This window comes from Arvicanthis niloticus, chromosome 6 (genome assembly GCF_011762505.2).
Source record: "Arvicanthis niloticus isolate mArvNil1 chromosome 6, mArvNil1.pat.X, whole genome shotgun sequence".
Taxonomy (NCBI): Eukaryota; Metazoa; Chordata; class Mammalia; order Rodentia; family Muridae; genus Arvicanthis; species Arvicanthis niloticus.
The window spans coordinates 103,514,977-103,537,515 of record NC_047663.1 but is presented as its reverse complement, the minus strand read 5'-3'; the positions used below and the strand labels follow the sequence as shown (position 1 = coordinate 103,537,515).

General features: G+C 45.2%; 1 protein-coding gene across 3 annotated transcripts in view; it reads right to left on the bottom strand.

Moving 5' to 3' along the window:
- The window catches only part of Nde1 (nudE neurodevelopment protein 1), a 32,205-nt gene that overhangs the window by 6,826 nt on the left and 2,840 nt on the right, over nt 1-22,539 (bottom strand). For all 3 annotated transcript variants that reach the window (XM_034504564.2, XM_034504560.2, XM_076937472.1), the window contains exons 2-6: nt 17,070-17,194; nt 16,064-16,217; nt 11,671-11,819; nt 2,690-2,826; nt 511-690 (exon numbers count right to left, since the gene is read on the bottom strand). In XM_034504564.2, coding sequence (XP_034360455.1) covers nt 511-690; nt 2,690-2,826; nt 11,671-11,819; nt 16,064-16,217; nt 17,070-17,152 — 703 coding nt within the window. In that variant the 5' untranslated portion in view covers nt 17,153-17,194. The remainder of the gene's footprint in view (nt 1-510; nt 691-2,689; nt 2,827-11,670; nt 11,820-16,063; nt 16,218-17,069; nt 17,195-22,539) is intronic.

The window sequence follows — 22,539 nt, the reverse complement described above, 5'->3', positions numbered from 1 at the left end:
CCAGACCCAAGCCATCTCACCCAGGACCCACACTAGGTTCTTACCAGGGCAAACTACTTGATTGTTTACTTCTCTTTTTTTAAACTTCTTTCTTTCCTTCTGTTATTCTTCCTCTCTCCTTCCTTCCTTCCTTCCTTCCTTCCTTCTCTTCCTTCCTTCCTAGGCATGGTCTTTCTAGACCTGGATGTCCTAGAACTCACTATATAGACCAGGTTGGCCTTAAATTCACAGAGATCTACCTGCTTCTGCCTCTTGAGTGCTCATAACTGTACCATCACACCTGGCCTAAGGGCAAACTCTTTTTTGTTGTTGTTGTTGTTTTTTGTTTTGTTTTTCAAGACAGGGTTTCTCTGTGTAGCCTTGGCTGTCCTGGAACTCACTCTGTAGACCAGGCTGGCCTCCAACTCAGAAATCCGCCTGCCTCTGCCTCCCAAGTGGTGGGATTAAAGGCGTGCGCCAGGGCAAACTCTTTAAATCAAAGAAAAACTTCCCTCTGCCCAATCTCCTCACCATGTCTGAACATTCCTGGTGTGTTTAAACCAGAGCTAGGTCCTCGGTGAGCTATTGGAGTAGATGGTACAGAGCCTGTGGCCTGCACAGCCATGTCTGTCCTCTTGGCTTCCCCTGAGCCTGGCATGGGTGTCCGAGGCTTGTCTTGCTTCTGCTGTACAGCCAATTCCTGCCGCAGATCTGTACAGGGAAAGGGTTCAGAATGTGAGTCCTTGCTTTTGGTGAGGATGCAGCCAAAATAGGAGTGTACAGCCTAGAAATCAACCTGAAAACCCTGAACGAAGGGACAAACCATGTTCTCTCCTTAACAGTTATGCAAACAACACAGTCTTCTTCTGCATAAAATACAAAAGATCTTAAAAACTAAAGCTTTAACATATTTGTTAACATAATTGTTAAAAAAAAAAAAAATTGTGACACTGTGGTATGGACAGAACCCTAAGTAAAAACTTGCTTCCCCCAGTTCTCTTCTGGCTGGACACATTACCAAGTTTTGCTTTTTTTTCCCTGTGTCTGTTGTTGTTTTCTTTGTGAAGCTCGAGGACAATTTTATTAGAGTTTAAAATACCTGAGCCGGCAGGCTACCAGATGGAGGTAAGAGAAAAGAATAGAAAAGGCCACAGCTTTTGAGTTAGGCCAGTGCACTCAGCAATGGCAAGGGAACGGTGGGGAGCTTCGGAGAAAGAGTACAGAAGCCCAGCGTGCCTGGGCTTTGCCAGTATGGAAAGAGATGGAAGGGACAAGGATGAGCGGGTCAGAAAATTGGGCAGACCTCTGCAGAGCCGCAACCTTGGCTCAGCAACTGACTGCCTTTTTGCTATGTATCCAGGATGAAGTCAAACACTAGATCATCCCCCGAGTGCTGGTGTCCCAAGTGTATATATACCCACCCGACCTTTCCAGACCTTCTCCTCACAGTCCACATCTGTTGGAAACTCCTACTGAGTATTATACAAATGATTTTAGAAATCATTAGCAGGTGGGCAGGCCTGTCTCTAACTAATTCTCTCCCCTTCCATGAAAGGTCTGCCTACCTTTCCCACGACAACATATCTACCAATGTCCACTCATTTTAATAACTGTTTAACACTCCATAAAATAAATTCCTGTGATTTGCTGGTATCTTCATTACTAATGGGCATAGGCTGAAGTGGCCAGTAGTTCTGATCTGAAATGTTTTGGACCGTAAGTGCCAAGTTCTTTAAACTTTGTAATATTTGCATAGACTTTATCAATCATTTGAGAATTTCTTCCATCCAAGGTTTTGCTGTTGTTATTTGTTTGTTTGTTTGTTTGTTTGTTTTAAGATTCGGTCTTTGTAGCCCAGGCTGGCCTTGAACTTGCTATGAGGCCAAGGATGACCTTGAACTGATCCTCCTCCAAAATGTAGGGCTTACAGGTATGTACCACCACACCCAGGCCAGCACTCCTAATGGAATCCAGCCTGTTCTGAAATCTAAAACTATTTCAATGTGACAGTTGCTTTTTAAACCCTATCTACTGACTGTACCATTTGGTATCAAATTCTTATTTAAAAAGAATTAAGGGCCAGGCATAGTGACATACACTTTTAATTCGAGTACTCAGGAGGTAGAGGCAGGCAGATAGATCTCTGTGAGTTCAAGGCCAGCCTAGTCTACAAAGCAAGTTCCAGGACAGCCAGGGCAGTTATATAGAGAAACCCTATCTTGAAGAAACAGATAAACAAGAAACTAGGACTTGATTCTCTTAAGAATGCAGCTGATGGTTTATCAGTGAAGGTCCCATTAGTCTAAACACTCCATGCCTGGCACAACAGCCAAAAGTTGGCCAGCAATACAATGGCATTTTTCTCCCCAAGAAACTCTTGTGCTTCTGCCAGGCAGGACTCAAGCCTGTCTGGCATGTGTGAGAATTGTTCCCTGAGGAAACAATTCTGAATTAAGGAGGTAAAGCCCATGAACAAAGACAGGACTTGTGAACCCCAAGGCTTTTCCTGCAGACACACATGAGTTGTAAAAAGTGCTGACAACTCAGAACACCCACCCCGGCTACTATTTACACAGAGCTGCCCCTCAGCCTCTCTGAGGCTGGCTCATGTACGGAATTTCCAGATTCCCTGGAAAGGCAGTGCTCCACAAGGCCAGATGTCTTAGATGGAGAAACACCACGCAGGGAGAAAACAGGGAAAGCCTCTGACCTCGGGCTTCATCCTTCAGCCTTTGCACAGACTCTAGAAGATTCTCCTTCTCATCCAGCTCACTCTCTAGGAAGGCATTTCTTTCGATGGCTTGATTCAAACGCTGCTCAAAGTCTTCCAGGGACATGATTGTGGCTCTGGGTAGAAAAAGCTCACAGTTATCCAAAATACCAACAGCAGCATCTGTCAGTGCCTGAAGACCTGGAAGATGTGACAGCAGAGGTGCCTGGGTGGTCCTAAGCACCACAGGGCCTCCTGGGCCTCAGGCTCCTCACCTACAAAATGGAGTCATTAGGGCTAAGAAGATGCACCAGGTTGTCTTCAGGGTTAAGTCTGATCATTTCCACACGGCAGTAAAGCCTAGGATGACCTAAAGCCTTGCCCACTAGGACCACAGGCTCCACCTAGTCATTGACAGCAACCAGACCCCGATTGTCTAGGAGTACTAATTAGCATTCAGAACAGCCCACCACAGACACAGACAGACAGACAGACAGACAGACAGACAGACAGACAGAGAGAAAGCAGCAGTAATCTCTTAGTGACTTTAAAGTTAAGAAAGTGATACTGCAGACACTAAAACACTTGAGCATGAGTTGAGATCCTGAACACCTACATAAAAAGCTAGGTATACAGAATAAGCCTTTTATCCCAGCATTAGGTGGCTTTCTGGCCATCCAGACAGCCTATCCAGAACAAAACTATTGTAGAGGACGATTGAGGAAAACCCCTGATGTTGGCCTCTGCCATCCTCTTCCACATGCACATACGTGTGATGATAAAAACTAAAGTTTTGGCCGGGCAGTGGTGGCGCACACCTTTAATCCCAGCACTTGGAAGACAGAGGCAGGCGGATTTCTGAGTTCAAGGCCAGCCTGGTCTACAGAGTGAGTTCTAGGACAGCCAGGGCTACACAGAGAAACCCTGTCTCGAAAAACCAAAAAACAAACAAACAAACAAACAAACATACAAACACCCTAAACTTTCAGGAGTCCAGGGCCCCGCCCCAGCCAGCTGCCCTCAGCAGCAGCTCCTTCCTTGTGAACAGGGCAGGCATTTCACTAGAGCACAATGGTAAATGGCCAAAGGCAGAGACGGGCTGTAACTTAAAAATGGTAATAAAAAGAATCTAATCTGTTGATTCATTTTTACCTGGAAAGGAAAAAGAGGGGGATTCTCAGGGAGATTTCTCTTCCCTGCATGTCAACTGTTATTCATCTTATTTATAATGGGGCCTGGCTTTGTGGGGGTATCTATTTATTTCGTTAATCTTTTTGGCAGCCATTTAGCTGTGCCTTCTGTGGTATCAAATAGGCATATCAGTCTCCAGCCCCATGTAGGAACTGGGTCCTGGACATTCCATTTAAGGGTAAGAGGGTCCTTCCACATAGCTGTGGCATAGTTTTTATTGGTCTCAGCAATGCCAGAGGCAGTCAGCGGCAGATTTGCCATGAGCTTTCAGTTTTAGAAAGTTGAAAGTGAACAAGGCATGATAGAGAGTATTTTTGGGAGACTCCTTCTGGGGGTACAGTTTCCTCTCTTTGGTTTTTAAAGCCAATTTTTCAGAGTTCTTGTAAAATCGGGGCAGAAGTGCCAATAGCCGCTCCTTCTACCCTCAGAGAGTCATGAAGACACTAAAGAAATATAAATCTTTATTAATAATCTCTTTTATCAAAGGACTATTATAAAACAGCCAACAATTAATCAATCTATAGATTGATTAATAATAGCTTCTTCTACTTTTTGTAAAATTACTCCTCTTTTGTCAATTAATTGTTGAGGGAAATTAGGATTTGCATCTCTCTTGAGAATATTAAATAAAGACTTAAATTCTTTTGTGAAGAGCTTAAAATAAGATCTTAGCCAATAAGCATCTCCTGGAAACTTTTGAAAATCATTTGAAATAAGTAAACTATCTTTTTTTTTTTTTTTGCCAGACCCATTATCTGCTTTTTATTATTATTATTATTGGATATTTTACATATTTACCTTTCACTGTTATCTCCTCTTCCTTTCTCCCCCAAAACCCCTTATCCCATACCCACTCTTCCAATTTTTATGAGGGTGTGCTCCCACCATCCTCCCAATCCCACCTCCCTGCTCTAGCATTCCCCAACACTAGGGACCATGGCCCTCCACTTCCACTGATGCCTAACAAGGCCACCCTCAATTACCTATACAGGTGGAGCCATGAGTCCCTAGACCCTGGGAGCTCTGGTTGAGTATTTTGATACTCCTTCTAAAAAGGACCAAAGCATCTGCACTTTGGTCTTCCTTCCTCCTCTTGAGTTTCATGTGGTCTATGCATTGTGTCTTAGGTACTGTGAGCTTTTGGGCTAATATCCACTCATCAGTGAGTACATTCCTGATGCCGGCCTCTGGACTTACACTACTCAGACCTTCGATGGGCCTTTGACAAGGACATCAAACAGCCAGAGATTGACATTACTAATCTGAAGAAATCCCTCGTTTAGCTGTCTGAAGCGATCTCCAAAAACTGCAAAGGACTTTATTAGACTTGATTTTCTCTTTTACAATAGAAATGACTGTGTACAGCTCTAGACTGTGTACAGCCCTTAAAGAAGAATGTTGCTTTTACATAGACAAGACAGAGATGATTAAAGAGAGCATGAAAAAGGCCAGAGAAGGTCTTGAGAAAAGACAGACAGAAAGAGAAAAATGAGAGCTGGTACAAGAATTGGTTTTCAACCTTTCCATGATTGTCAACCCTACTTCCTTCCATCTTGGGACCATTAATTGGGTTATTTTTGCTTATTTCTTTTGGTCCCCAGGCCTTAAGTAGGCTGACTAACTTTGTGCAACAACAGATACATAATCTGATAGCAAAATCTATTCAGATACATCGTCATAAGTTAGCTATTGAATATAAGATTCAAGATGAGGTTGTTACTCTATCCAGGGTGTTTCCAAATCCCATCTCCACCCAACCTAAAAGAGGGGACTAGCAGAGAGGGGCCACCCAGAACCCCCTCTGACTGGCGATCTGAATTCTTGCTTAGGCTGCGAGGCTAAGCACTGCAAGGGAATATAAATAAAAGTTAAAAATATGTTTCTGGGTTCCCCGAGGGACATGCTTGACTGCATAGGGGTTGATGTCAAAAGTATCCCCTCTCCAGGAAAAAGACATCGGGATGGGTATGGCCCTCATGCCTCACTGGACAATGACAGGAGGACCAGAGCCATTACAAGGTCCCCTTTAATTACTGGAGGTCAGGCCTCTATCCCCGCCTTGGCAAGATTAGAATCTCCATGGCCCTGCTATACTTGGAGAAGGGAGGAGATGTCAGGGGCAGCTCTGCTTATACACTGAAGGCCTAAAATCAGCCATAAGCCTAAAATCAACAATAGGCCTGGCATACATGCTTGCTAACACAAAGTCTTGGGTCTCTGTGAAAAAACACTGAAATAGATGGCTATAAGCTATTGTAAACCGGTAGCTTTTGTAGAAATTTACCAGCCTGAATAGTTATAGACCTTGTAGATAGGCAGCCTTGGTGGATAGTACCAACTTAGATAAGGACAAGTGAATCACAGGCAGAGTCATACTGACCTGTCCCCTGAACCTTTGCCCCGCTGATACCCTGTTCTGAAAGATATCTGTACTCCCCCTGAACACCTATGCTCCTGTGTCATCCCCTTCCCCATATCCTGCATTTTTCTGTTTATAACCCTGTGTTAAAAAGTAAAAATTATGATTTGATAATCACCCCTCCCCCCCCCCCAAAAAAAAAGAATCAAATCTGTTAAGTGTTTAACTCTGGCCCAGCTACTTTCACTGGATCTGTTTTCTCACATATAAAGCAGGGATAGTAAGGACAACTCTGTCACAGAAGACCAGGAACAAAGTAGACTAAACAGTAGACACATATTTCATATGGAGTTGCTCGGTCAGCACTGGCACTTTTTAGTTAAAGGCCCTGTGTTTGCCCCCAGAAGGCATCTGGCAGTGCAGCTGCACTGTGTGCAGGTGGAAGCAGGTTTGGAGTGCGGTCCAGAGGTAACACTCTGCGATTCCCTGTAAGAGTCACTGAGGTTCTTGTCTCTTCAGCCACAGGGGAAGGCTGAATTTGCTAACTCATTCAACATTTTCTCTTAACACCATGTTAATACCTGTTCTCAAAGGGTCTTTAGAGAAAGTGAATGGGATAGTTACCTACGGTGCTTACATAATGACAACAAAAGAAAACATTCAGGAGTCTGACATTAGGGATCCAAGGTCTCTGACATGTTTCACTGTCATCTGTCACAACAATGAAAAAGATCAGACATCTAAGTATTCCTACACAGAGGGACATGGATGCTTCTGAAAAAGCAGATGAATGCTCTGTACTTAGGAGGCCCATGAGGGAAAGAAACTCGTCCTCTGGGATGGTTCAATGGTTAAAGCAATTGCTACAAGCACAAAGACCAGAGTTCAGATCCCAAGAACCATGTAGTGGCAGGTGGACACAGTGGCCTGCTGGTCATTTCTGTCTGGGCAGATGGAGACAGAGGACCTCAGAGCAGGCTGACTAGCTAGGCCAGCCAACCTTTCAGTGAGCCCAGGGTTTGATTGAGAGACCCTGCTTCAATGAATAAGGCACAAGAGCAATGAGAACTCTCAACATCAACCTCAGGCCTCACATGCACATAAACCATACATATATGCACACTGCACATATATGAAAATGGAAAAGAAAAAATTCTTTCATAGGCTAACGATAAGCTGTTACCATCTTACAAGAAAATACCAGTTGGTGTTAGGGTGTGGCGGGGGTGGGGTGGGGCACAGCAGACACAAAAGAAGGCTGACTGGGAAGACCAGTGGTAAAGAATCACTACAAATATGATGCTCACGGCACTCTAGGGTCTCAGAAATAAACAATAGGCCAGGTGTGAGGATATATGCTTGCAATCCCAGCACCTGTGAGAGTAATACATGAGGACTCTGATCAGAAATGAACTATAATAGCAAGACACACCCCCAGGAACCTGGAAAAGTAAGTCATGGTATCAGCCAATATTCACCAGTCAGTAGACAATTACGTATGTGTTTGGAAAAAAAGAACAAGAGTGCTCTGTATTCCTCAACAGATAATATCTCCAGCATCCATTGTTAAGTGGAAAAGCAAGATGTGCAGCTCTGAGTACAAAGTGCTCCATTATGGGTACCAGAGGTGGAGGAATAACAATGCCTTTTGTTTTATTCTATCAGCATATATTAATTATACATAAAGGTTTCTTTATGGCCTTTTTTTTTTTTTTTTTTTTTTTTGTTATTCAAGACAGCATTTCTCTGTATAGCCCTGGCTGTCCTGGAACTCACTCTGTAGATCAGGCTGGCCTCGAACTCAGAAATCCACCTGCCTCTGCCTCCCAAGTGCTGGGATTAAAGGCGTGCGCCACCACCGCCCGGCTGATGGCGTTTTCATACATGAGCATCATCTTGGTCATGTTTGACATAACTATTCATTACCCTTTGTTGTCCCCTACACTCTCCCATTATCCCCTTTTGTTTTCATGTCTTTAGTGTGTATGTAACCCAATGAGCCAGTGAGGGTAGCTCCCAGGGGTATGGCCATCTGAGAATGCTGCACCACTGAAGAAAAATCTCTGCTCCTAGCTGCAACCATTAAATATCCATGAACCCTTGGGGAGAATCCTGAGACCCTCCCACTTTCAGGGCACTGCTAAACAGGATCTGTTTTCTATGTGATTGGATTTCCATTAAAAACAAACAGGGCAGGAAAGAGAGCTCAGCAGTTAAGAGCGTTGGCTGCTCCTCCAGAGGTTTTGAGTTCAATTCCCAGCAGCCACATGGTGGCTCACAACCTGGGATCTGATGCCCTCTTCTGGCATCAGGCGTTCATATATAGAGAGTGCTCATAATATATATATAAGATATATATATATATCTTAAAGCCAAACCAACCAAACAAACTCTCCTGGGGCGCAGCAGTTAAGAGTATGTGCTGTACTGCTCTTTCAGAAGACCCACATTCAGTCCCCAGCACCCACGTCAGGTGCCTGTAACTCCAGCTCCAGGGGATTCACACCTCTGGCCTCCACTGGCGCCTATACTCACATATAAATCTCTAGACATACAATTAAAATCTTTTAGAAAGGATCTGGAGAGATAGTTCAGTGTTTAAAAGCCCTGACTGCTCCTCTAGAGGTTCAATTCCCAGCACCCATACGGCAATTTACCATTGTCTCTAACTCCGGTTTTAGATGAGTGTCCTCTGTCCTTATTAGACACTATAATATTATGCACGTAAAATTTAAAACCTTTTAAAAAATTCAAACAAACAAACAAACAAACACCCCTTGAGCTGGTGAGAATAATTCAGTGGTTAAGTGTGCTTGCTGCATGGGAGAGAATGTGCCTTGTCCTGCAGTGACTTGATGTCCAGGGTGAGTGATACCCACGGTAGCCTCCCACTTCTCAAGAGATGGGGATGGAGGTAGGGGGAGGAGCTGTGTGAGGGGGAGACTAGGAGGAGGGGGGCCTGATATTGGGATGTAAAGTGAATAAATTAATTAATGAAAAACCACACCTAGAAACACAGTCCACCAAACTACAGAGAAAAAAAAAAAAGAGCGCTTGCTGTTCTTACAAAGAACTGAGTTTAGATCACATAAAGCAGTTCACAATCTCTCTGTGGCCCCCAGCTCTAGGGGATCTGAAGCCTCTTCTGGCTTTTGTAGGTACCCACACACAGGTGCATTTATACATAGACATAATTTAAAATAATAAGAATAAATCTTGGGGGAAAAACCCTCTAACCCTTCCTATCATAGTTCTGAACTGTGTGAATGTACTAACTTCTGGTGGAGAATTGCATTATTGATCCTGATTCTTCATCTGTTCCTGCACCTACATCCTTGCTGGAGCCTCACTGTGGGTAGAATACACTTTCACCCTGACTCAGTGTGACCGTGTAACCTGCTTTTTATAAAAGATGTATGTGTGGAAATGACACTGGCTCACTTCAGAATGTGGCTTCACATACCGAAAGGTTGAGTAACAGAGTGCATCCATGTGAAGAACCAACCTGGAGCAGCATCATATTCTAACTGAAGATAAAAGTAAACATGACCATGAAGGCTGTCATCTACAGGCACGGCAGAGACTCGCCAGTACCTGGAGCAGAGAGCAGTGCTGCTGACTGCATCTTCTGAGAACTATACTTTAAAAATCTGTAGTGACAGAAAACCAGCACCACCAAAGGGCCTCAAAACCTGCACAGCCCTTGCCCATATTTCTGCTTGACCTCTGAACCTGAGCACACAGAGGCATTTCAGCTACTGCTTACCACAGACAGAAGATGGTGTGGAGTGCAAGTTCAGCTACGTGATCTGCCTGGAAAAGGAGACAGAGGCAAATAGCTAACAGGACCCCCAGGCTCAGGACACATGGACTACAATGTTCATAACCCAACCCAAACTGACTGGACTTAAGAGACAATGAAAACATGACAGAATTCAAGAGAAAAGACAATTACTGGACCAACACTGAGATGACAGTGCTGGAAATACGTCAAAGGTTAAAAACAGCCGCTGTGATCAGGATCTGAGACAGAAAGAAAGCTCAGTGTAGGAATAGAGATTTAAAAAGAAGAACCGCAACAAAATGGAAATTCTAGTTCTGCAAGAACAATGTTTAAAATCAAATCTTATTTGATCCAGTGACTGACTGGCCTCCAGGCCAAGCAACTGCCATCTTAGAGAGTTCAGACGCATCTGGCTGCATCCCCTTGCAAAGGCTTCATCCCAACTATGCATGTTGAGTGTTTATAGCCCAACATGGAGGTTTGTCCCAAGATCCTTACCTGAGTACAGACTCCCTACTACCTAAAGCATGCAACTACAAAACTCTGCCTTAATTGCATATGGCCTCAAAGGAGAGCTGGAGAACAGTCAGAAGTCTAGGGGAGGAAGGCTCCATTTATGCTGCTAGTGGGAGGTCCTCAACCCTACTGGGTGTGCCTTTGGGGGAGAAGCACTAACACCCTGTGAGTGACTCCTCACCTATGCTCTGTAAGGAAGCCCAGTGAATTCATTGTTTCCCCAAGGTGAACTTTAGAAGAATCATGCCTCAGTTTTGTTTGGATCTTAGGAGAGGCAGCTGTTGTTTAGTCTTCTTCCTGTGCCGGAATTTTAGCAATATCCAAGCTTAACAGCAGATTAGAGGAAAGAGAATTTTAAATTAAAACAATAGAAACAACAAGATTAAAGGAGAAACAAGTAAAGGGTGGGGAGATGGCTCAGTGTGTAAAGTACTTGCTGTGCAAACATGAGACCTGGGCACCTGCATGAAGGCCGGGTATGGTGGCAAGTGTATGAAACCTCCCTGTGTGCAAGCTGGAGAAAAGAGACACCTAGAGCTGTCTGGCAGCCAGTCTAGCCAGAACAGCAAGTTCCAGGTTCAGTGAAAGATCCTGCCTCAAAAACTACGATAAAGAGCAACAGAGCAAGATGGCCAGAGTCAAGCTCTACCCTCCACATGTATTGCACAACCATGGCAATTAATCTAATGCAGAGACCACAGTGAGAGAGAGAGAGAAAGAGAAACGGGAGGAAGAGACCCCCTGAAACCCGTAGAGAAGCAACAATTACAGAAGACTGCAACATCACCTTCAAAGTCCAAGCCTGTCAGGCTAGAATTCTCCATCTAATGAAAATACCCTCCAAGCCAGCATGACAGTGCACACCTGGAACCCCAGCACTGGGAGGTGAGGAGGAGGGTGTCTGTGGGGGTGTGTGTGTGTCAATTAGGAGCCTCGTTAAGAATCTGAGGCCAACCTGGTGTACACAGAGAAACCCTGTCTCGAAAAACCAAAACAAAAAAAAAAGACCACAGAAATGGTAAACATGCTGTATCCGGCCCATGAGCCGTTAGGGCTTTGCCACGCTCAGCATCGAGTTCTTCATACTCAGGCCTGTGGTTGTCACCTCAAAACTTTCCTTGCCCCCCCTACCGTTTGGCTCTTTCCAGGTCATCATTGGCTTGTTCCAGTTCCCGGATGTATTTCTGCAGTTGGTCTTTAATGGCTTTTGTCTGAGCCAGATCATCCTCTAAGGCGGAGATCTGCCGGTAACCCTCTGAATGCTGCATTTCAAACTTCTCCTGCAGGACAGAACAGAAGCCCGGTCAGTGACTGAAGACCATGACAACTGTATTTGCATCCCTTCCTCACTATCACGATCATCAAACACGGGATGTCGCTCACGGATAGTGCTATCTACCTGTACAAGGCCACTGAATAGAAGCTCTTCCCTCCATCCTTCCACCCCAGCAACAGTGCCTCATCTTCTCTCCTTGAGATAGTACTTCATGTGTGCCAGACCTGCCTCAAACAAACTATGTACCTAAGAAGCAAAGGATAGATACTCTTGAACTGCCTGTCCTGTTTCCACCTTCCAGTACAGTCATGAGCTACCATGTCCAGTTTATGCAGTGTTGGGGCTTTTGTGCAAGCATTCTCAGTCCCCATCTGAGGCACAGCCTCAACATAACCCCAGCATCCTAAGGAATGTCTCTCTCTTCATTTTAGGGTCTCTGAGGTGTTTCTTCATATGACCCCTGAGGCAGCTTCAGGCCTCCTCTCCTAGCCTCCCCTGAGCTCAACAGAACCTTCTCTCCACAGACCTGAAATTTCAGATGAGAAGCAGTTGTCCTAGTTAGGATTATTATTACTGTGATGAAGCACCATGACCAAAGCAACTTGGGGAGGAAAGGGTTTATTTGGCTTACATTTCTACATCGCTGTGCATCAAAGGAAGTCAGGACAGGAAATCAAACAGTGCAGGAACTTGGAGGCAAGAACTGATACAGAGGCCATGGAGGGATGCTGCTTACAGGCTTGCTCCTCATGGCTTGCTCAGCCTTCCGTCTTATAAAACTCAAGACCACCAGCCCAGGGATGGCTGCACGCACAACAGGCTAGGCCCTCCCCCATAACCACTAACTAAGAAAACGCCCCATAGTGGAGACATGTTCTCAACTAAGGTTCCCTCCTTTCAGATGACTCCAGCCTGACATAAAACTAGCCAGGACAACAGATGATGCCGTGAAAGATAAGTGACAGTCATTCAAAGAATGCACGCCCAACTTTCCCAACCACGTGCCTGCCAGTCCTCTCACCACCTGCTACCCTGGCGGAGCCCACTGGCCTTCAGATGAATCATTCCAGGTGTCCATAGCACATGCGCTCACTCAGGCCCCAGCACAATTCAATATGGCACTGCTTGGTGCTTGAGCATAACAGCAGAGATGACTTTAGTTGCTTGTACCTCACAAAAGGAGGCGTCAGATATTTAACGACAACCATTCTAACTTTTTGATCCAAGACACTCCACAGCAATGTAACGGAAGCTCAGTTTGATTGGCCAGTGCTTTCTAAGAACAAGGAACAGTTCTGATGACACCTCACTGGTTAGCTGCTGCCCATCTGGAGCAGTTAACACTTATGAACCCACTGTATGTTAATTCATCTCAGCCCACACCAGAGATATGGAAATTGAGACTCAGTTACTTGCCTGGCCCAAAGTTGATCTGCAACAAGTAACCCACCCGAGATCAGGGCCACCAGAGCATGCACTCTTAAAGCAAAGACACTAAGCAATTTCCATGCAGGTTATCTTAGTTAGGGTTTCTATTGTTATAAAAAGACACCATGACCATGGCAACTCTTATAAAAGAAAACATTTCATTGGGGCTGGCTTACAGGCTCAAAGGTTTCACAGGCTCAAAGGTTTCAGCCATTATCATCATGGCGAGAAGCATGGTGGCAGGCAGGCAGATAGGCAGAAGACCTGGCGCAAGAGAAGGTGAGCGTTCTACATGTGGACCCACAGGCAGCAGGAGACTAACACACTAGGCCTAGTTTGAGCATATGAGAACTCACAGCCCGCCTCTACAGTGACACACTTCCTCCAGCAAGGCCACACCTACTCTAACAAGGCCACACCACCTAATAGTGCACTCCCTATGGGCCAAGCATTCAAACACAAGAGACCATGGGGCCATTCCTATATAAACCACCACACAGGTCATCAAGGAAGTTAAAAAAAAAAAAAAAGAAAAGATAAAAAAGAAAAGAAAAAGAGAAAAGCTAGCTCCTCTTCTTGCCTAGATTCAAGAAGCAAAGCTATTGTGAGACTCAGTCAGATGTACCAGGAGGTAATAAATGATGCCCAGACTCTTGATGGGGACAAGAGCTCCCGTGAAAGAAGAATGACCACAGTGGCCATTAAGTGATTTATAGGTGGACAACATCAATCGATCGTCAACATCCTAAGGCTTCTGGGGTTTCCTGGCAAGAAGACAAAAGCAAATGTCTGAACATAAGCAAAAAGAAACTAGACCTTAGATCATTAAGATGTGGAGACCCAGATCCTCTGCCTGCACAGATTCAGATAGAGTTTGGGACATGAAAACTGCTGTCTCACTGAGCTTTCACTGTCGCTGATGGAGGCTCAGTATGTGCTGTCTGATGCCTCACAGGCTGCTGAATTCAAGCCTTGATGAACAGCTGATACACCTGCCATAGGTGACTAACAGGCAATTACAAGTGGCAGGCTCTTTCTACAGTATTTCTTCCCTTAGTCTCTGTGTGGGGCCTCGTGCCTCTGGCCAGAAGTTGTAATGAAAAGGCCAAAGTTCAGTCTTGAAGCATAAAATTACTCAATAACTGAAGGGTATGTATGCAGCCCTTACCTATGAAAGGCCTCTTAACATCCCCAGCCACTGCTCCTGTCACAAACCTCCCTCTCCACAGCTTTCAGTTCTGAGGCCTCTTAAATGTGAGAACTGGAACAATTCCTCATTGCCTGTTTCAGAGGCCAAATGAAATACTTTCAGGGTCAACAAAAAATTTGGATCCTACATAGGACAAGAGCAAGAGATAGTATTTGGTGTGGCCAGGACAGACTGGGCCAGTTATTCATTGGTATGGACTAATGCATGCCTTATGAAGCCAGGCATCTCTCTCAAAAGAAGTTAGAAACCCTGATTTTTCTGGGAAGCTTCATAAATCTTAGCATCTGAGATTAAATATATATATTTTTTAAACCTTAAAACTGCAGAGAAATCCTGTCTCAAGACAAACAAACAAATACACAACCATGAAACTGAGTTGTCAAGGCAGCAACTGCAGCCAAGCCCAATAACCTAAGATAGATCCCTGGGACCCATGTGATGGAAGGAGAGATCTCACTTCTGAGGGCACAGAGGTCAGAGAATAACTGGCCAGTCCCAATTCTCTCCTACCGCCATGTCAGTCTCAGGAATCAAACTCAGGTCACCAGGCTTGATGGCAGGCACCTTTACCAGCTGAGCCAGGTGAGACATCTTAACAGCCTAGAAGTATTTTTGACCATCACAACCACAGCATTTGGGAGTGCTATCTGTTTCTGGCAGATGAAGGCCAGAAATACTATTCATTGTCTTACAACACAAAGCTCAGGGCCTCACTCACAACAGTGTCCAGGCTCAGGAGGCAACACAGTGCTTCGTCTTTACCTGAGAGGACACATTCTAAGACATCCTGCTACATCCCCCAAAACTTTAGATCCCACTAAACCCTATTCATGTCTCGTTATTCCCATGTTTGCTGTGTTATCATATAATGCTTTAGTTTACAAACTAATAAACAATTACAAAATAAAATGATTATAATATTACACCATAATAAAAGTTATTTAAACTGTGTAACTTGTTTATCTCTAGAATTTTCCATTTAATATTTTTTTGGATTTTGTTTGATTACTGGTAACCCAAACCTTGGAAAATAAAGCCAAGAACGGGTCCAGGTAGAACTACTGCAGTGCCCAGTTAATAAACCTGCTGATGACTGGTATGGTCCAACAGAATGTTCTAGAAGATGATATTCTATAGTCCCTGTGTCCAGAAGTCAAATCCATGAGTTACATGTGGTTACAGAGCACTTGAACTGTGGTAATGTTAGTAGAATTAATTTTTTTCCTCTTTAGCTTTCATTTCAATGTTCATATGTAGCTAAGAGATTACATACTGTACCTTGTAATATAAAAGCAGAGATTACATACTGCACCTTGTAATATAAAAGCAGGAGGCATTCTAAAGCCAGTCATGGTGGTGATTACCCTTAATCCTAGCACTTAGGAGGTGAACGCAAGGAGTTCAAGACCACCCTTAGCTACATAGTAAATTCAAGGCTGGTCACAGTGAGCCCAGGCTACCTGACTCAGACTCAAGAAGCTACAATTCTGACATTGCAGCCTTTGAAGAACTTGTTTTGCCATGTCCCTTGGGAAATCAGTACAGTGACTGCCACCCCTGCTTACCACAAGCCATCCCGACCTGGACACATGTCCCCTGGGGTCCCTCACCTTCACAGATTCCAGCTCCATTCGAAGGCGGTTATTCTCTGACAATAGGTCCCGGTTCCTGGTTTCAATCTGCTGCAGTTGAGTCTCCAATTCAGCTTCGTATTCCCGGCTTCCTTCCTGGAATTCTCGAAGTTCCTCCTGTGTATTCTCTGCCCTGTAGCAGTATTAAAAATAAATTTATCACAGAATTAACGATGCTGGTATTGTGTCACAAGGTAGAGTGCGTGGATCATGTCTTTATTCAGCCACCATTATTCCTATCTTATGGAAAAGACAACAGTTTGTGAGAGCTGGCACTGAAGTACACACCTATAATCTCAGCATTCAGGAGTCTGAGGCAGGAGGCTCAAGAATTCAAAGACAAGCCTAAATTACACAGTGCTGAATCAAAATCAATCTCAATCTCTCTCTCTCTCTCTCTCTCTCTCTCTCTCTCTCTCTCTTTCTGCACTTTTAGATCTGTGTACTGTAACACCAGTTTCAAATTTAAAATCTTCCAAAAAGCTATCTTTTTTCAATGTTATTTTATGTGCACATGTGTTTTGCCTGCATGCATGTATGTGGACCAAATGCAAGTCTAAGGAGGTCAGAAGAAGGTATCGTACCTCCTGGAACTAGAGTTAAGGATGGCTGTGAGTCACCATGTGGCTGCTGGGAACTGACCCTGGATCCTCTACAAAAACAAGTGCTCTTAACCTTGAGCCACCTCTCCAGCATATTTTGATAGGCACAGGTAAATCTTCGTCTCTATAGCAGACTTGACATAGATAAAGACCTATCCAGAACATACAATGAGATGTTAGACTGGTTAGGTGACTCAGTTTGTAGTTCAAATCCCAACTCTACCTCTCACAGCTGCTGCTTTAGGCAGGCTGTCTGAGTTCAAAACTGCTCAGGGGCCTTTGGAGAGAAAGGTGATCCTGGTTTCTTCATCTCATGACAAGGCTGAATGCATGGTGCCCAGCTCACCCACAGGGAGTGCAGGGGTGGAAGCTGCAGGACTGACCTCTGCTTATAGGTCATGGCCAGGTCTCTCCAATAGTTTGTTTCTTCCTCCTCTGATCCAAAAGTCTTTCCCGAGTCCTCCATGGTAAAAAAGGGCAAGAGCTCACTCTTCCTGTGGCATAATGTCTAAGAGAAAAGTTTGAAAATTATTGCAACTTTTCTGGGTAACAGCTGGTCTTTAATTAAAAAACAAACAAAGCAAAACAACAAAAAACAACCCTAAAAGCCTGAACTTCATGCTAGATCAAACAAACAAACAAACAAATGCTTCCCCTAAAACCAAAACTAAATGCAAATAAAAAGTAGCCTACCTTCAGATGCAGCCCAGGGCTTATGCATATCTCCCCACAAACATTTAACACCTTGCCCTTAGGTCCAAATAAGATATCTTCTAGATTACTGCCTCCTCTGGGGGACTTGTGTCAGAAGGAGATGTAAGTTATACGCAAGTTCCTGTATAGCCCTAGGTGAGCACAGGGACAGAACTCTGGACGAGATGCTGACCCACAACAAACGGCTAGATGTGCAGTGTATCTGCTGGTAAGTTTGGACATGTATGCTCCCCTGAGAAGCATCACTGTGATACAGATTCCTAAAACTCAACCTGGAAGTCAAGGTGGGCTCCCTGGCAAGGTGGCGTATGAGTAGCATGTGAAACGGGAAAGAGTTGAACATAGTGCCTCTGGCATCCCAACACTCAGGAAGCTGAGGCCAAAAGGTCCTAAGTTCAAGACCAGTCTGAGACCCTGTCTCAAAGAAAAGTAGAATCGGAAAGCAGATAGATGAGGGAAAGGAGAACATCAAACTCACAGACAGCAGAGCAGTAGCTAGGCCTGTTCGGGAGCTGAGGAAGGCTGAAAGCGGAGGAGGGAAAGAGCAGAGACTGAACTCCAGGGCTAAATCACAGGCAGCCTTTCAAACACATTGACACACTTACTGCCAAACTGTACAGTGGTGGACACTTGGGAAGCTGAGGCAGGAGGATGTAAGATCCTTAGCTAACCTGAGCCACAGAGAAAGACACTGGAAAGATGGAAGGACAGAAAGAGAAAAGAAGGAATGCTTGGTTGCCATTAGGAGTCACTGGGGCACTCAGTGACAGACGGACTCTTCAACTCAGAAGCTCATCCTGGTGGCGTGGCTGGCTGGCTGGTGAAGGCCAAGGAGTAAAATGGATCTCCTGCAGCAATACAGGAAAAGAAATGAAGGTAGATAAAATCAGAGCTTAGAACAGAGGAGGAAAACAGAGTCCAAGGAACTTGGAAAACAACAGGGGCCTGGGGCAGCCTGGCATTAGGGAAACGGAGAGAAGAAGTCTGCAGCCCAAGCCTTGGAATTTGAAACCAACCTGGGCAACACAGTGAGACCAGGCATAAAGTGGGGGAGGGGGAGAAGGCTGAGGAGATGGCTCAGTGGGTATAGTGCCTGCTACACAGCTTGAGGACCTGCGTTTCAACCCCAAACACTCACGTAAAAAGCTAGGCCATAACCACAGTGCTGGAGGGTTGTGTGGTACAAACAGCAGGATCCCCAGAGCTCACTGGCCAGCTGGTCTGGCCAAATCAGTGGGCTCCAGGTTCACTGACATCATGCCTCAAAAAAGTAGGTGGAGACTCAACCAGCCCTAGTTAAACCAGCATGTCACGAAGCAAAAACAAAACCAAGACAAGACAGTGGAATGGGAATTTGAGGGGTGGAATTGAAGAGGACGGAGGGCTGAGTATGACCACAGTGTATACAAACTGTCAGAAATCCAAGAGAATGATTAAGACACCTTCATGGGTGTCCACACACACACACACACAAGTCACTCTTTACGACAAAACCAACACTACTTTTTGGCTGAAAAACATCACTATAAGATAAGAGACAGAGACAGGATCATCAGAAACTCATGGGTCAGCTAGCTTGATATCCAAGCTACAAACAAGAGACCTACTATTTCTCTTTCACTAATTCAGAGAAACTGTCACTTTGCAATCCCACCCGTGGCTGATCAAGGCAGGGAACCTGAAGTGACAGAAAGAGGATGATTTATAAACAGTCCCTCCCTGTATTGCTCAGAGGTTCTTCCATCTTCCTGTAATAGTACTCCAATGTTCCTTTATAAGAAACCCCACTCTCATCCTGTGTGGTTCAGGTAGCTGTCATAGCATCGGGAGGAAGCACAAGCCTGAACATGCCTCTGCATCTATGACTGGCTCAGCAATGGGTCTAACTTACACTGAGACAGCAGCTCAGGAGCTGAACCAAGCCCAAGGTGAGTCCGTGCAAACATGGGCTAACCTACAATTAACCAGCAGCGAGGTGAGCCTCTGAGGCTGAGTGGCCTTCTGCACTGCTACTGATAGAAACTCACAAGGAACAGCCTGTCTGAGAAAGGATCCAATAGGAAAAGGTTGCCAATGGACCTAGAGAGATGGGATCCTATCAGAATCATCACCAGGGCAGCTATATTTGATTGGAGCTTATCAATCCCTCCCTGTCAGTATTGGATACAGTTCCCAGTTTAGAAAACATAGGACTGCTGCCAGAGGAGATTTAGAAAGGGGCTTCCTGAGCTGGGGAGACAGGCAACTGGGTAACGTGTTTGCTGAGCAAGTGAGACAAGCTGAGTTCAGAGCCCCAGCACTGAGGTAAAGTCAGATGTGGTAGCACATGTCTGTAATTCCAGTGCTCTCTCAGCAAGATAAGAGACAGAGAGAGAATCCTCAGCCCATGAGCCAGCTAGCTTGGTATACAAGCTACAAACAGACCTTGTCTTACAAGATCTGACCTTCATATGAACACGCACCTGCACACACATGAACATGAACCCAGACAGAGAAGAGAAAGGGCAAGGCAGAGAGGGAGACAGGAGAGGGAGGGGAGAGAGGTTTTTGAGACAGGATCTTACTATGTAGCCCCAGCTGGACTGCAACTCATTATGTATGCTGACTTTGAACTTCTGATCCTTTGGCTTCAAGCTCCTAAGTGCTAGGACTGTAGGCATGTGTCACATAGTGCTCAGCAGGAAAAACAAAAACAAACAAACAAAAACCTTCTCAAATTGTTATTATCTTGCCTAATGAAATTTAAAACTTGATCTTCAGGAAAGAAACTGATGGAAGTTGTGTGTGTAGGTTACAGGGGAGGTGTCTGTCTTAGTTAGGGGTTTACTGTTGTGAACAGACACCATGACCAAGACAACTCTTAGAAGGACAACATGTAATTGCATGCCTGTAATCCCAGCACTCAGGAGACAGAAGCAGGAGGATCAGAAGTTCAGGGTCATCCTTGAGAAGGCCAGTTGAAGGCCAGCTTGGGGCACATGAACCCTGAGATGATAGTGAGGAAAAAAAGGGGAGGAGGAGGAGGAAGAGAAGGGAAGAGAGAAGGGGAAAAAAGAAAAAGAGGAGGGGAAAGGGAGGAGGGAAGAGGAGCAGGAACAGCCAGAGGCAGTAGCTACTGCACCGCCTGACCATCTCTGCAACCACGAAGCAGTGGTGGAAGCAACCTGACCCAAATGCAGTATGTCTTTTTGAAGTCAAGTTCAAGAACTACAAAGTTGCACAAAGATTGGCAGGACATCAGTTTGGACCACTGTCTTTTAAAAACACCATTATAACAGGTGTTCATACCAGGTTACAGTACAGCCTTGTGCCTGCTACCTTAAAAATGAACACTACAACAGAGTGGTGGTCTCTGCCACAATCCCACAAAGCCTATGATCCCAGCTACCAAGGCACGTGAGGCAGAGGATTCTTAAATGTGAGTCCAGCCTAGACAACGTAGGAAGACCAAGACCCTATCTCAAAAATAAAGTAGAAACAAAGAACCAGGTAGGTAGCTCAGTCAGGGGAGCACTCAGCTAGCGCACAAGGGTTTAATTCCTGGTACTATCAAAAACTAAGAGAATATGACGTCCATTTATATTACTCACGTGTAGGTAACTTTCTTCTCAATGCCTTGGTGCCATCTTATGCCTCTGTGGACCAATCTCTCCCATTCTAGGTCACACAAATATGTTTGCCAGGGCAGGGGAGATGGCGCAGTCAGTAAAGGGCTCTCATACAAACATGAGAACCTGAGTTCAAATCCAAAACATCCATGTAAAAAGCTGCACAATGGTGGTCTATAACCCCCGTGCTGGGTACGGGGAGACAGAGATAGGCAAGATCCCTGATGCTCACTGGCCAACCAACCTAACCCAACTAAGGAGTTTCAAGTTCAGTGAGCCTTAAAAAATAAATACAAAAATTAAGATGGAAAACAACTGAAGAAAGATAACTCTCATAGACTCTACCTAGTACCCCTATGCTAACAACTACATACACCACACAAAATTCAAAATGCAAATCCTAAAAAGCACCTTTTTCCTAGAACTTGGTTTTAGACGTCTAAGAATTCAGCATGGGGTTTCTGTGTATGTGCAGGTGTGTGTAGGTGTTCCTGTGCATGCAGGGCCAGAAGGACAGCAGGCATCTTTACCTATCGCTTTCCACTCTTTTTGTGTTGTTTTGTTTTGAGGCAAGGTCTCTCACGGAACCTGGGGCTCACATTCTGCTCCACTGGCTGGGCAGCAAGCCTCAGGGCCCTCCTGCCCCTGAAGCCCAGCACTGTAAATCACAGCTGTGAGCCATCACACCAGCTTTTTACTCTGGTGCTGGGGACACCATTTAGGTCCTTATACTTTGAAATAAGAACTTTGGTGGCCGAGTCATCTCCTCAGTCCCTAGGATTGGTTTTGTTGGGAAGGGTCCCCCAAAATTAAATCTACAAAATTGTTTGAAAACACACTCCAGACACACACCTCTAATTTCAAATTTCTAGAAAAGAAATAAAGTGATGTCTGAGTGAACAAAGCTAGCCAAGCTGGTCATCAATACTGGATACAAATGAACCAATACCCTTCTCCAGCCCAAGTTATGTCTCTATCAAAACAAGAGGTGAATGGGAGTCAAGTGACGGTTGACACCTGTAATACCAGCACTTGGGAGGCAGAGGCAGGAGAATCTCCTAGAGTTTGAGGCCAGCCTGGCCTATAGAGCAAGTTCCAGGATAGCCAAGGCTATACAGAGAAACCCTGTCACAAACAGAGAGAGAGGGAGGGAGGGAAGGGGAGAAGGAGAGAGAGAGGGAGGGAGAGGAAGAGGGAAGGAGAAAGAGAGGGAGGGGGAGGGGAAGAAAGAGAGGGAGGGTGAGGGGAGAGGGTGAGAGGGAGGGGGAGAGGGGGAGAGGGGGAGAGGGGGAGAGGGGGAGAGGGGGAGAGGGAGAGGGAGAAGAGGAGAGAGGGGGAGGGGGAGAGGGGGAGAAGGGGAGAGGTGGAGAGGGGGAGAGGAGGAGAGGGGGAGGGAGGGGGAGAGGGGGAGAGAGGGGGAGAGGGGAGAGGGGAGAGGGGAGAGGGGAGAGGGGAGAGGCGGGCAGGGAAGAGAAAGGAGCCAGATATTCACATCTGACCTGTGTGATGACGGACACATGGTATGTATTTA